The sequence below is a fragment of the Lytechinus variegatus genome, chromosome 3 (assembly GCF_018143015.1).
Source record: "Lytechinus variegatus isolate NC3 chromosome 3, Lvar_3.0, whole genome shotgun sequence".
NCBI lineage: Eukaryota > Metazoa > Echinodermata > Echinoidea > Temnopleuroida > Toxopneustidae > Lytechinus > Lytechinus variegatus.
Genome location: NC_054742.1, coordinates 38,988,064 through 39,003,497, shown reverse-complemented (window position 1 = coordinate 39,003,497; position 15,434 = coordinate 38,988,064). Strand labels below are relative to the sequence as shown.

Below are 15,434 nucleotides of genomic sequence, written 5' to 3'. Positions count from 1 at the left end.
GAGTGAGACCCTATTTCATGAAGAAAAATCATTTTATTATGACAAACTTTCCATAAAAATATCAACCATGGAAACCTTGATTTAGGCTTATAAGACCACTTACTATGTCAGTATCCAACCAGAATCACTGTATGGAACAGAATCAATGAAGAACCCAGATTAGAACAGAATGTTAATTTCAATTGACTTACCCACTAAGGACACCAAGAACAAGGTTGAGGACAAAGAATGACCCAATGATGATCAGACTAACAAAGTAAAAGAATGGCCACCAACCAGCGCCATCATTGATCTGAAAAAAAATCACAACATTAAATATTGAATTTATAAATAAGACAGGTAGTGAAATTAAATGGTCCAACTAACAATCTTGGTTTTGAATCCATGGACTGAAGCCACATCTTTTTGGGTTTTTTATGGATTTTATGCGCTAATTAGACTTAGTTGAGAAAGAATTCAATAATGCATGTACTGGTAATATTGTACTGAAGCATTTCAAAGGTTAGATATCTAGTGAGCCCAGATGTTAATCAATAAGACCACTGTTTATATAAATTCATCTACATAAAAAGTGGACTCATCAATGCTGGAACTATAGAAATGCAAGAATTCAGCACCCTTTGACAATGCAAAAAATTCATGATCAAGCTTTTTCTCGATATAAGTATAACATGAAATCTGTACTATTTCAGGCCATGGACTCTTACAACTATTATAAAGTTGGGTAATTATGTTCATTAATACTTTTGAAATAATTCTACAACTGAATATGAATGGCAAGGGAGAGATGATGAGAGGAAATGAAGATGAGTGATAAAAAGAGAAAGACAGAGAGACAGACAAAAAAGACTTATACTTCAGATATAAATCAAGTAAAATTCATAAAAAGGCATATAGCATCAACAGTACACACTCCTATTTCGTTTTGAGAATGTTTTTGTTATTGTTGTTTAATTTTGAATGTAAGTAAACATATATATTTTATTGTTAGGTCAAAATTTGAAAATCTGTGTAGCTTGAATTTCATGTAGAAAAATAGAATTATCCGAATGTTATATTTTCCTCTCATTCCTGTCATGATGTTTAGATGTGCATTCCTCAACTGTTTGTTTGAATTTCAACCACTAATATTTAAGAGTACTGCAGCACCATGTACACACATGCCTCAATGATCACATTAATGCCATTGTTTAAGTTCACATTTTCTGTGTCAATCATATATATTGCTTTATGATTTTCATTCCAAATTGTAATTACCATCGAGGACATTTAACGAAACACCATTATAGGACTTGTTAAACAATCTAAAACACTTGGGTTGCTGATATACACAGGTAATTACTATGTACTTCTTACAATTTTCTTCTCTTCTCACTTGAATCAATTTCAATTTAAAACATAAAAAAGTCCTGGAACAGCCAAAAAGTCTGTTTTTCAAAGTTGCTTTAAGAAAAAAAAATAAAGCACAATGGAATGAATCATTAAAAGAAAAAAAAATGAAGAATATAAATGAAAACACATCCCAGACACCCGTTTCTCCTTCAACTCTGGCACCACTTGTAAGTTAATCTTGGTTATCAACCAAAGAAACGCTGAGTGCTTCTCTGTCTACATCTTCCCTTTATCTCTACTCCATCTACCATCTTCCCTTGGAGACAAAAATCAATGAAAGGGCCGTCTGATAGGGGCGCATTCTCTCTGCTATAGCATCGGCAAATACAGCCCAAGATCAAGGCAAACACTAATCCTGATGATTAAATCCTCATCATCAGATAATTTCCTTTTCATACATACAGTATGGAGCTTAGATCCCTCCAGGGTAGGGTAGGGAGGGGGTGGGGTTGTAGGCTACCCAGGGAAATGTCACGCGAGAGGAGGTATTCATTTCAATGTTTAACTTCAAGACTGTCTGCCGTTCCAAGATGGTGGCCTCAATGTAAAGCTATGTAATTCATCATGTTCACTCTTATCACACATGGGAATATCATCAAGACAATGCAGATAGATATATGTTCTGCTTGATCAATTCCAAGTAATGCATCACTTCAGTACTGTGTGCATCTCTGATTTGGTAGAATGCACTTGAAATATTAATTTCACCAATCTATTAAAAGTTGAGCCCATGCCCTAACCTATATAACTCTTCTCATGGTTTATTATATCCCGGGCGTATATCAATATTAATTGCAAATTTTAAAATCCATGTCAACATTGCTGATGTAAACATGAAGCATAAACATCAGTTTCACCTTAACTCTAATTTCACACAATTATTAACATTTTACTTAAAAAATCATTATTTCAGCTATTCCATAGTTTTGTGTTTCAGCATTGTCTGACATTGTCTTGAAAATGCACATTTGGATTCGACTGTGTATGCCTATTCCACAGCTAAAATTTTAAAAGTCAAGTTATCTCTTGCATATACTGGACATTGAAAATTTCCCATTTTTATTATCAAAACAGAATGCTAATTCCATAATACGGGCATGACAAGGGTTGATTAATTACCATCACAATGGATTGTTGCTCCCCAATGACTATGTCTGCCAGCATTGTAGATTCCTTTTTGAGATTAAATGCAACATTTTAAAGTTTACATAAATGTCCATAATATAACAATTTAGCTTGTTTCAGAAGAGTTACCACAAATGTTAGGTTGTCATACCCATCTCAGCAAGGATGATTTTCAATGTGTGGGTTTTTCCAAAGAATTAAATCTGTGTTCTTTTGGCACAAATGATTTGAGGATAAACACATATTCATAAGATGAATGATTATTTACTGGTCATAAATTACTGTTAAATGAATAAAAATGTTATATGTAATCTTGTTTTTCTACCCAATGGTCAAGGTAGCTTTTCTGTTGTACCTTCACGTGCTTGCAATGTAACTTGACTGGGTTATCAAAACAAAAGATTTGTTTATGACATATTGAATATCATATATTAAAAAAACTTTTACTCTTAAGATGACAAATCATCACACTCTGAGAAGGGTTTAGTATATTATCCAATGTTGGGGTGGAATATGTACATTTTGGAATGAAACATTTGGCAAATATGTCTTTAATGAGTAAAAAAAGAAATAAAAAAACACTGCATTATATTTACAAAATACTTTTGCTTTACTTTAGCAAACAAACAAGAATGTTCCCTCTTTACCAAACATAAGATCAACTTTCTATACGGTGTAATGACACAACTTCATAAAACCAGCTACAGACCTCCAAATTTCTCTAATATGTAAAGGCGCTGTCACACCTTGGCGTTTTAGACAGCGTATGCCCGACGTATGAGGAATTTGGCGAATACGCTGGCGTACGTCAAATACGTTACGGGTAAGTTTTGCATACGTTAAGAGTACGCTAAAACACGCTGGTATACGTCGTCATACGGCGAGGTCGTCGAAAAATTTTGTGCAAGCACAAAATTTTTCGACGTATGCCAGCGTATGGCTCATACGTCCCGCATACGCGGGCCATAAGTTGGAGGCAAGTTACGCGATCGTTGATACACGTTGACACACGATACTCGTAAGTTACTCATAAGTCGATGTACGTCGAGATAATGGCCAGCGTACCCTAAAACTTACTTCTAACCTATGATTAACGTGCTTTGAACGTATGTGTAACTTAACTCCAACGTATATTGACGTATGAAGACGTGCTCCGGACGACCACAAAACTTACTGAACGTGTTTATAACTTACAGCTACCGTATAATGGCGTATTGACAACGTTTATAGGAATTGGTATATAAAGGTGGGGTTCACAGGAGTTTTCTTCGGCATGGCGGTGGTGTTGATACGGTGATGTATCGTGCGGTTATGATTTGAATAGTCGAGCGGCAGCATTTTTATAGGCTACGACACGTGTTCGTCAGCGATACGCTGCCGCGCGCTATGCGTAAGTTAGGCTATCGTAGGGCATAAGTTGTGTACGCCAGCATTACGCTAAGCATTCGTTGGAATACGTTACTTATAAGTTAACGAAGCGTTCGATATAAGTTACTAATACGTTATGTATACGTCCAACTCGTTATGAATACGCTAAGTATATGCCCAGAGTTGAACAAAAAATATCAAAGTTCAGCGTATGCCGACGTTTTAGAGAAATTTTGATACGTCGGGCATACGCTGTCTAAAACGCCAAGGTGTGACACCAGTTTAAGATAAGTAACACTCCAATGTCTAATTGACAAATGAGTGCATTTCTCCCTGGAACAAAATTACACCAGATGCTTAATGTAGTCAGGGGTTATGACATAAAACATCCATCATCGATGTCACACAGACACGACCCCATCCCTCTAGAACTGATCTTTCTCACACATGCAGCTGATATATTAATGACCAAAAAGTTGAAAGACCTTCTACATTTATATCCCAAATGCCTGAAACAGATGAGATTCTTTATAAACAGCATCTACTTATTCGATGTGCACTTGATCTTGTACTAGATATTTGTCAAGGGGGAGCTAGGGCAAAAGGGTTGATTTAGGAACTTAACTTTTGAACACAGGGAGTATAATTCTGACTAAGTGAATATAAGTACATAAAGATTAAAAATTTATTTAGTGAAAGCTAAATATAACATACATAATTACTGCAATGCGAATCATATGAAGACAATTAAAAAAATATGTCTTGCCAGCTACAAATGACTCCCTTATCTCAAAAGGAAGAAAAGTAGAATGTACCCTTGATCTACAAAATGGCTTGAAATTGAATTATTTAAAAGGGAGACTAAAACCATGCCAAATATAACTAATAAACCCATGTAGGAATACATTGTTTCTGTCTTAGGACGTACATATAAGGCTAAACTATTTCATAATGTGTATGATATTAGCTAATCATCGAATAAATGACCCTAATGTGCTTAGTGCATTGAATGAGTTTGCATATACTGGGTTGTACAATATACAACTTATGACAGTACTCTTTTGTTATCATTAGCTAAAAATCTAGGCCAAGCTGAAGCACACGTTACAGTGAATTATGCACCTAATTGGAGGAGCTCAGTTAAATTAATGACTAAATTGGACAAACTAATAGCACTTTGCTTTTAGGGGAATTCTCACCGGCACACAAAGACAACCTCTTGCATCTCTCCCCCTGTCATAACAGATGCATTTATTATCTACTTGATAAATGATAGTAAAGATAAGGAGAACTGCGGGATATAGAAAGGTCAGAAACCTACACTTGGGAGTTACTGTGTTAAAGTTGGTAATATGATACATCATACGAAATAATACAGCATTAACAAGGTGAAGGTCAAGTCTCTGTTTAAATGCACTGAGCTGAAAGATGATCAGTTATTCATGTTATCTTATGTCTCTACTAAGAAAAAAAAATACATGTGGGCTGAAAGGGATTAAGCCTGCCCCCTCCCCCTCTTGCCCAATATTCAAAATAGTATGTTTATCATTAGCTTTGATGCAAAAGGTAGTTTTAAAAGAACAGAAGCAGGAATATAGCTTCTTTCTTAAAAATAGTTATTTCCCTTTTATATCTCCATGTTGATAAAGCAGGCATATTGAAAAAAATTGGATTTTTACATGTTCATTCCCAAATGAAATCATGGATACAAGGTTTAAAAATCGATTGGTCATTCTGCCACCTCTCTCTCTTTCCTTTTATCTTCTTTGCTGTTGTGTGTAAACGTCTCTCCCATGTTTCATAGATGCAGGCTATGTTACAATGGAAAACACTCCATCCCTCGGATAGGACGTTAAATTGAGGCCCCTATAGACGAGAGTCACCATCTTTGCACGTTAAGAACCCACTGCACTATTCGTATAAGAGTAGGGGGAAAGCCCGGTGTAGTGGTCCACCTGCATTCCCCCCAATCAGTTATATCGGGAGGAGAGACCTGCGGGTCGTAGTGATTCAGTTCGCTTTTCACCTCCTCACCTACAAGTTCAGAGATATCATTGCCACAGGAGCAAATGATGGGTCAAAGCTTAACACCTCTAACATTGCTCACTGCACAGAGGACAAACCAACCCCACATCTATCATGACAATAGTAGACGTATGATACATGAGTAAACATCAGAATGTCATCTTATGACATCATGTATCAAATGAATCATTTGATACATGATGTCATAAGATGACATTTATCAAATGAATCATTAGTCACCCAAGAAGGTGAAACGTTAACATGAAACTGCAACACTAAAGTCAATATGTAGGGTGTGGGTCATGGTGACCTTTGCCCAACATTAAAAGGTAATGAAGAGAGAACCACATGGATGGAAAAAGGGCAATTCTTCATGGTCGGACAAGAGCCTCATGCTATTATGGTGTCATCAAAAACTTTCTTAAATATGTTCCACAGGCTGGCTTCATAAGACCTTAATAAACCAAAACTTAAAATGGTGTTTACTAATTAGAATCAGTATTTCTACCTCCACATTTTAAAAAGATATATTTAACAGAAATGGAATTCTAAGAAATAAATAGTTTTAGTGCAAAATTTGAAAGTAAAATAAATGAAACAAATTTGAAATAAAGAGATGACAAAAACAAAGTATTGAATAAATACTGAAATTTTGAGGTGTTCAAAAAAATGATACTATGCAAATATATGAATAAAAAATGAATTCTGTGACCCAAAGCTTACAGGTATTTGTTTCAGACATTACTTTAAATAAGAACACACCTGGTACATAGTCATAAAACAAAGTATCAAGCAATGGCAATATCTTGTTATATTTTTAAACTAATCAATGGAAGTAACTTGAAAATATCTCCAAAATATTGTGTTAAAGGAGCAATAAATTATATATCTACTGAGATTTATTTTGTTATCATGATTACAGCATTAATATATCATGAATAATACTTCTTGAAAGTGAAAAAAATACATCACAACATCAATTCATTCAAATCATGTTCTATACAGCATTGTGTCAAACCTTTTCATAAAAATAAGGCTTCTTCGTTTAATAATATTTATGTCACTTAGTTAAATTTGTGAAAGGAGTGTTCTTGTTTCATATATTTTGACAGAATGTATATGTTCTTTTCTTACTGAACAATGAATTTGTCTTCATGAGCAGTTTCCAAGACAAGGACCATCAATCAGTAAGACAATCATACTTAGAATCCCCTCCAGATATCACTACTTCATACAGCTACAAGAAAGGAAAGGTAAAATCGATCTTAATTTGACAGATTGTCTGAGAAATCAGAGCTTTGTCATTCACCATGATCATGTTTGTCTTCACACGTTCATCAAATACTATGCTTATCCAGATTTTGTCAATTGCTATCTAAACAATCACTTATGACAACTACCATGTGAGAAATACTTCAACCCTAACAGCCCAATTTTCTAATTACCCAACAACTAATTCCATCAACCAGAACTGTGTCTTGAATTTTGATTTATACTCATTCTATACATAGTCAATGGAGAGATAACAGTATTTCAAACCATTAAGATTCTCAATAAACAATGCACTTAATAGTAAAGTGCATTATCTGATCATCCATGATTGTCCCATTCTCACTACATTTCATTCACAGTAAAAGTTGCTTTCCAAATCCCATACAAATCATTTTCCTTAACTTCCTCAACATCACAAGCACCCTTATAAAAGCACCCTACTTATGTTGAATCACCCCTCATGGCCATTACTCCAAAGAAGTCCACTTAACCTAGTGGTTTCGGGTAATTCATCTCACGATAAAACATGGGAAACTGGCCTGCTGGCAATTGCTTTCCTTATTACTGGGTTTCCAGACAGTGTGTCATTTAAATATGAGATCAACAAACTACAGCAATTGCAGCCATCTCGGATTGCCAAACTGCAGCTACTCATAATATCGTGCTGAAACATGTGCTCTCCCTTGGGGGTATTCATGTGAGGATCAAGCCCCAATGCACATGTAAAACATCATCTAATGTATGCATAGAGTAAGCTTTGTCATGGAGTTCTAACTGGTGGTTACCTGGAAGCTGTAGCTTCAGACCACATTAACCACATCGCTTCCTCATAAAGAAATTTCTATCATAAGCGTCAGTAAATATTGACCATATTACTGCGAAAGCAAATCATGCAAATATTCTTGTTCCTTCTGCAAATCCTTGTACATTTATGACAATTTTTAGATGAAAATCATTTTCTTCAAGGATTGAGTAGATCTCAATAAAATGTTTGTCAAGCGAAAATTCCTGCACTTTTGTAAGGTATCTTGAACAAAATTAATTGAGTACAAAGCCATAAAAAAGAAAAATTACTATATATGTGATGTAGTTGTCATGAATTTAGTGGGAAAAAAATAAGGCATGTGATGTTATTGTGCTTCATGCCCTATACCAGCGATCATAAAATCAAGAGCAAAATCTCTTAAACCTTTGTATCAATATGAAGATATAACCAACCCCTTCCCCAAATGGCTAGATTGAAGAATTATTATAGCTGAAAGGGATAACACTTGACATTAATCTTTTTTCAAATTACTTAGAGGATTATAGTTCACAATGGACAATGGTAATTTGTCAAATAATGAATTTTCATTGTATGAGATTGATTGCCGTCTGTATTCTGTTTTAGGTTACAATATAATAATAATGATTAACATTATCTGTATAGCGCTTATCACAAAACATGTCTCTAACCTATTTTTAGGTTTGGGGTGTTATTAGTATAAAATCCCTCCCAACATCTCACCATACTTAAAACCAGGCTCCAGTATGGGAATCTATCATGGGCAAATATCAGTGTGAAGTGGGACTGTCTTGGGTTTTATCAGACGCAGTATTCAAGACTGCACGCAAATCTTAATCTCAAAGCACATCATCCATTTCTATTGCATTATATCCTTTTCTTTACCAAGATATGTAATAAACAAAGTCTTTTATCAGAAATATTCCCCTCTTCCAGAAGAAAAGGGGATTTTCATGCTTCATTGTCATTTTTTTTATTTAAGTACAAGTCTGTCCAGCTTTTTTATTTTTTCTTAATATCACTGAGAAATTCCATTCTCAAATAAAGTTCAGATAAAGGTTTATTTACATACAAACATTTGTGAATTAGGCCTATTTGTTTGTTGTTGTTTATGCAGCCTATTGAGATTGGGTTTTGAAATAATTATGAAAAAAATCAGTTATATGATCTCAAAACTAACAATGAAGATTTCATATATTCTAACCTTTTGTGTGTTCTTTTTTTTTATTTTAAAGGTGATTCTGCATCTACAAATGACAAATATTCTCAGACATTTTACGAAATAAAAGCATATGCAATCACAAGTATTCATATTTGGAGATATTTTGTTGTATAATATGTTCTATCAACTTTCATGTTCATAATTTGATGTTACTAATTAAATTTCAGTCCAGGGGTTTGTAATTTTATAGCTTTAGAACTCTAACCTCAAAATCTACTTTATTTTATAATATACTACTTTACAATATACCTTAAGTTGAGAGCATTTCAAGAAAGTATCTAGTCAGTTTTCTCAACAGGTTTACTGTTAGCCAATCAGATGCAAGTATTATAGCAGCTTATAACAGTTGGTGGTGATAAGCACTGAATGTGTGCTTCATGAAATACAGGATTATTCAACTGGGTAAATACTGAGAGACTGACATCTTATGAAGATATGAACATGTCATGAATCAATGTGGATCCTAATCATTTTTACTTACCTTGTATATTTTCACAATATATTAAAGCAATATATGAAAGCACTTAGAGTTAAATAATATACAAGTCAAAAGTACAATTTATAATCATTTGAATGACACCTTGATTGGGTGCTATACCATCCATCACTGAACACCAAACAATTAACACAAAGCTGCAGATGGTTCATTTCCACTGCACTCGCAACAATCAACATTGCTTCAAGAAAGCGTTATCTATAAAGAAAATCAATTAGAATTTCAAACAAAAACTTCCTAGATAACAATTGCTGAGACTCTTAAAATGTTCCATATTTCTTTCATTTTTCATTGCTCATTCTGTCCAATATGTTATTTATCAGTATTAGGCACCAAAAATTACAAGACATGGGCCAAAATTATTATAATCATGATCTGTTGTTTATTTGTTATTATCAAGAACAATAAGAAAGTTTGAAGTTGAAGTTTTTAATTGTTGAATAGTCAGTCACTGATGGAGAGGGATCCTTCAATCAATTTTTAATTTTTAATTGAATAAATATTCCACATTAACATTTATGTTTTGATTGGAATCCATGGGATTTGGAATGCAATTTTTTTTTCTTCTAAATGTTGTCATTTTATATGCATCATAGATCTGCTCTACGGGTAAAACATTTGATTATTTTTTTCTGAAAACTTGCTACGATTCATTCATAATCAATTTTTTCAAATAAACTAAATGTCCAGCCAACATAAAGCTAGTGTGGTTTCTAGTTTATTAGGATGCGTGTAAGAAGAGCCCAGTGTGAGCCCAACCAAAGAGTGAGTACTAATACCCCATGCTATATGTGACGATAGCCTGGGGAGTTTGTATAAACAAGCAACTAGCTAGCAACCCGCTACCAACCTCACCACCATAGGTGTTTTCGCACCTGCCCCTATCATGAAAAATACCTGGTATTTTCCTAGTTTGAAGGCAAAGTACTAAAATATTAGTCTAAAAAACTGCAGGTATTTTTCAAAGATACAAGAACTTTCACAGCATTTTTTTCCAGGTTCACATGTATTTGTTTAACTTTGAAAGGTACAATTGAAATAAATTATCAAGTATTTGATTGAGCTGGTATGAATAGACCTACAGAGAAATTTAAGAACCTGTTACACACTTATTGACAGAGAAACTGGTTATTTACTTGACGTTTAAAAGCAAATGTCAGAGGGAGTGTTATCACTCAGGAGCATGAAAATCAAAGCAGTGTGTAAGTCTAGCCAGGGAGTGAAATGTTAATTCATAATGAGTTTGATATATGATTTGAAAAAAAAATTATCAAATGACAACCAGACAATACCTTGGTAATGTGTCAACGATGAAGAGCATTAGAATAGTGCTAAAGTTTGCAAGCTCACTTATTGGAGTAGACAATGCGGTCAATTATTCATAAGGTGCAGAGGTGTTGAGCTTAAATTATTCTTCATATTTCATATTTTTCTAAATCTCTAAAAGCATTAAAATCTATATTAAGATCCTTGCTATTAATATAATATCATAACAATATTTCTAACATACCTATATTTCATTTATTGTGTAATCATCAAATTAATTATCATCACTGCCACTACCACCATTATTATCACCACCATCATTACTATCTTCATCAATATCAACCCCATTGTTCGTTCTCTTAACTATGTCTTAAACCAGACTTATTTGGAAATATCATCATTACATTCAGTTTGCTCTAGATAACAGTCCATCTGCATAGACCGATATCAAGGATGATGATAACAGTTTCTGCATACAATTATCTACACAAAGAATTACAAGTTTGATGAAATATACCATTAAGACATGTTCATATTTTGTTTTATCTTTTGAAACAATTTCATATTTTATGAATGTAACAGGTCAAAATGAAGTGTTTATTGAAAATTCATATATTTTCATTACTCTTAATCATTTGTCTGTAAGTAATAATACCTTTACAGGAAGTGCACAGGAATTAGTAGAAAGTAGAAATGTTTATCAATCTTCATGCTCTTTAAGAAGTATGATTCACTCTTTCTGGGTAAGAGTGATGCTAAATGGTCTTTGGGTCAAAACATCACATTCCAGAGCTATGAGCTTGTATGATGTAGATCATTATGGTCAAGGCTTAGCATCTGTGAATGGAAAGTGATAACTGCATAAAAGGGAGAGAGGAATTTACTCCAATTCACTCCTGCACTGCACCCCATTCATGGGGCAGGCAGAGAGGCTTCTTCATTTTCTGGTCAGAATTATAAGTAAGATATTTGTCTTATTTTGTCAATTCTGAATGAAAGTTTATAAAGTTAGTTCACAATGTATTTTCTATTGTTTTGAATGAGAGGTTAGGTTATATTAAAGTGCTATCTTCGCTAGCATAGCATGTTATCTGTCTTAATTTAAAGGGGTTTGTGAATTAAATAATTCATTAGTTGTGCATCTGTCTTTGTTACTTCAGATTATTTTTGTGATATTTTATATTGATTACTTGTATACTTGATTGTAGTATGTAGTTATAAACATAAAATGTGTTCGGTTCTAATCGTAAAGTAAAACGATTTAGTAAAATGATCTTTAGAGTTGAAGATTTTGGTTATTGAATTGTAAATTCAATGTTTCAGTTTTGTGTTTTCAGAGTAAAGGGTCACAACGATTGCTTACTCTGTGCATGGATCAGGATCCACGCTATGTGTAATAATTGTTACTTTCCTTTTAAAGGTATTTGACATGACATTCGTGTAGCCGGTGAGGCTATCACCAGAGGAAATATGGTCCTGTAGGCCAGATTGCCAGGGTGAGTGGTTATCATTTATAAACCACTGTATTTCAATGCTAATTTGTTGGCATATTTTAATTGTTGTTTGGTAAATTTAACTTAATGGATGTATTTCATTTATTTGTTGGAAGAGTTATCCATAATGATAGAGGAACTGAATTTGTGATTAGATGAGTTGAATTCAGGCAATATTGAATAAGTTTTAATGAATGGATATAGACAACATGTTTATCATTTATCATTACGAGTCTACTTGACATCATATTGATGAATGTTTTATCTTAGAGTCACAAGCAAATATGTGTATATTTCTATTTTGTGCGTTTTTCAAACATATATCATCATTCTAGTTAATTGTTTTATTCTCATTGGTTTTTGCAGGTTTTTTTTATTTCTTTATCTTTTGTTCCTGTACTTGGAAATTTTGTGTATAAGGACTCATCGATATTAAACGAACCAAAACACAAGGAATGGTGTCGTGTGTCATCTTTCTACATCAGTTTCCGTGTGTTACATGAACAATCGTTATGTTCTGGCAAAAGTTTACTAAGTACTTCTTAGCAATCTGTTTTTTTTAATTTTGCAAGCAAATGTGTTTTTATTCATGCGGACAAAGCAAATCAAGCCATATCCTTTACAAAGTACACATATTGGAACATTTTCATCCTAACAATACTGAAGGGATTTTCCCTAATATAGGCACATCGCCTGCCTGGAATCATCATCCTAGATTAACATGTTTTTGTAAGTACTGCAATTATTTAGTGTTGTGTCTGGTCCAAGGAATTGCCATAATAACAGTACCTTCCTCCCACCCAAGTCCATTATCTCTCCAGGAAATGTTCCCAGCTGGACTTGAGTTTCATAACAACAAAAAATTATATTCCTGAAATCTTGAATTGTAGATTCTCATAAATGAACATGATGAGTATTCTTGCATTCTTTTAAAATATTTCAGTTAAAACTTTGAAACAAAGACTAACACTGGTTCAGTGTTTTATTCTTATTTCCCTGTTCTTTTCTACTGGTCTTACATTATTTTTGTCAATTTTTCTAGTTATAAAGGGCAGCTCTAGGGTGCTTTGATTGATGGGATAAGAAAATGACCTAAAGGTTTTTTTTGTCTGACGTACATGCCGTTCTGTAAAACTATCATAAAGTTCTGCAATGTCTGATAATTCAACATTATGCAATCTTCCATTAATAATTGAGTTTAACATTTGCTTATTTGATTGTGAAGCATACCTTCTTAAATAATGATAGTATGGCTTTTGGAGCAAGATCAGAAAATTCTGCAGTTTTTCAACAGTGGTTTTACTCTTTCATGATTTCTGCTTGCAATTTCACCGACAAAGCTGACTTTACATGTACACAATCAAATTACTGCAGTAGTGAAGTCCCTCGTTAAATGCAAAGAGAAGTAAAGTTGAAGGGATTTTCCCTACTCTGGCCAAGAAATCACAAATAAAAATATGAACAATAAAGGTTAATTGGCTCAAGAGATGCAATTTTCCTCCGACCCCACTTTATTCACTTTCCAAGAGAAAGTAAATCTTAAAGTTTACTCAAGGCATTTAGAAGACGCACAGCAGGAGACCATTTAGAGAATGACAGAACGCTATTGTAATCGTTATCTGCTGAATATTCTATCTTTGCAGGTTTCACAGGATGCTTACTAAGAAACCACAATGAACATGATTATATTGAAAGAATACCACTGCAGATAGTATTAATTACCATACAGGAATGCCAATTTCCTGCATGCCAGAAGGGTCGTCTTTATAGAATTCAACAATAAATTTTATAATTTCCAGAAAATCTGTTTTCTCTTTTACACTCAGCTACAAAGTACACCAGATAGATGATAAAATATTTCCCAAAAATTCATCCATATGGCTACATCTATTTTCATTTCCATTTATTCAATTTCATTTGATGTCAGATCACTTTAAATTGAAAAATGCTTAATATGCAACTCATTAATTAAGTGATGAATGATTTATTGAATTTAATTTATACCCCTCTAAACAGGAATGTGCCCATAATACATTGTTTTTTCATAGTTACTATTTGTTCGATTGTATCCAATCAGAAGGACATCTTTATCTTCGGTTGAGCCATTTAATTTCACATTGGGTTGTTGTGTTGGGTTAGACAGTCACAAAACCCAACCATTTGAAAAAAAGGGGCAACCTTAATTCCTAAAAGTTAAAGTTCAATTTACCTGATGTTTTGTGAAAATTATAGCAAAATTCTTGGTAAACTGGACTCAACGTTTCAAGAATTTAAGGGGCCCTTTTCTCAAATGGTTGATTATACGAGACTGCCCGACCCAACGCAATAAGCCATTGTGATGGCACAGGCTCTCAAATGTTGGCAAAGTTTCCTAGGTTATATTTCTTGAAGTTAAAAACTGTTTTCAACAAGTTGAAGTCATAAGATCTGACTCTTCAAGGTCTACTGATGATGTTAATTCATTGACAATAAATTTCCATTCATAATAAATATATTTCATATCAAATTGGATATTACTAATTTTGTCGATAAATCAAATAATACTGTTTTTGACACTGTATATTTTCAGTTGCTATATAGCAATGAATATATGCTACACATTTATTTTGCTTTATTTTCTGTGGAAATTAATAAATACAGTTTTAGATATGGTTTATACAGAGCTCATCTGCCTTCAATAACAAAAGGGGTTTATTTTTCAGCTTAATGGTTAACTTACGTCATACATGATGTCCGTCCACCCCTCCATGGTGATACATTGAAACACTGTTAGCATGGCAAGTCCAATGTTATCAAACGTTGTGATGCCATCGTTTGGACCCTCCCAGTATTCATAACAATCTGTGTTGTTGATTCCATTCTCCATGAGATCCTCACACTTGAATCCACTCCCACATGGATGAGGGTCGTCCATTGCTATTATAGCTGTCAAAGTCAAAACAAAATGAATTATTTCAAAACAATATCTTGACCATCTCCATTATTTATTAC

General features: G+C 33.7%; 1 protein-coding gene across 12 annotated transcripts in view; it reads right to left on the bottom strand.

Annotated features, from left to right (window-relative positions):
• Window positions 1-15,434, bottom strand: part of LOC121410978 (voltage-dependent L-type calcium channel subunit alpha-1D-like) — a 142,071-nt gene that overhangs the window by 61,306 nt on the left and 65,331 nt on the right. For all 12 annotated transcript variants that reach the window (XM_041603408.1, XM_041603411.1, XM_041603399.1 and 9 more), the window contains exons 7-8: window positions 15,163-15,368; window positions 192-292 (exon numbers count right to left, since the gene is read on the bottom strand). In XM_041603408.1, coding sequence (XP_041459342.1) covers window positions 192-292; window positions 15,163-15,368 — 307 coding nt within the window. The remainder of the gene's footprint in view (window positions 1-191; window positions 293-15,162; window positions 15,369-15,434) is intronic.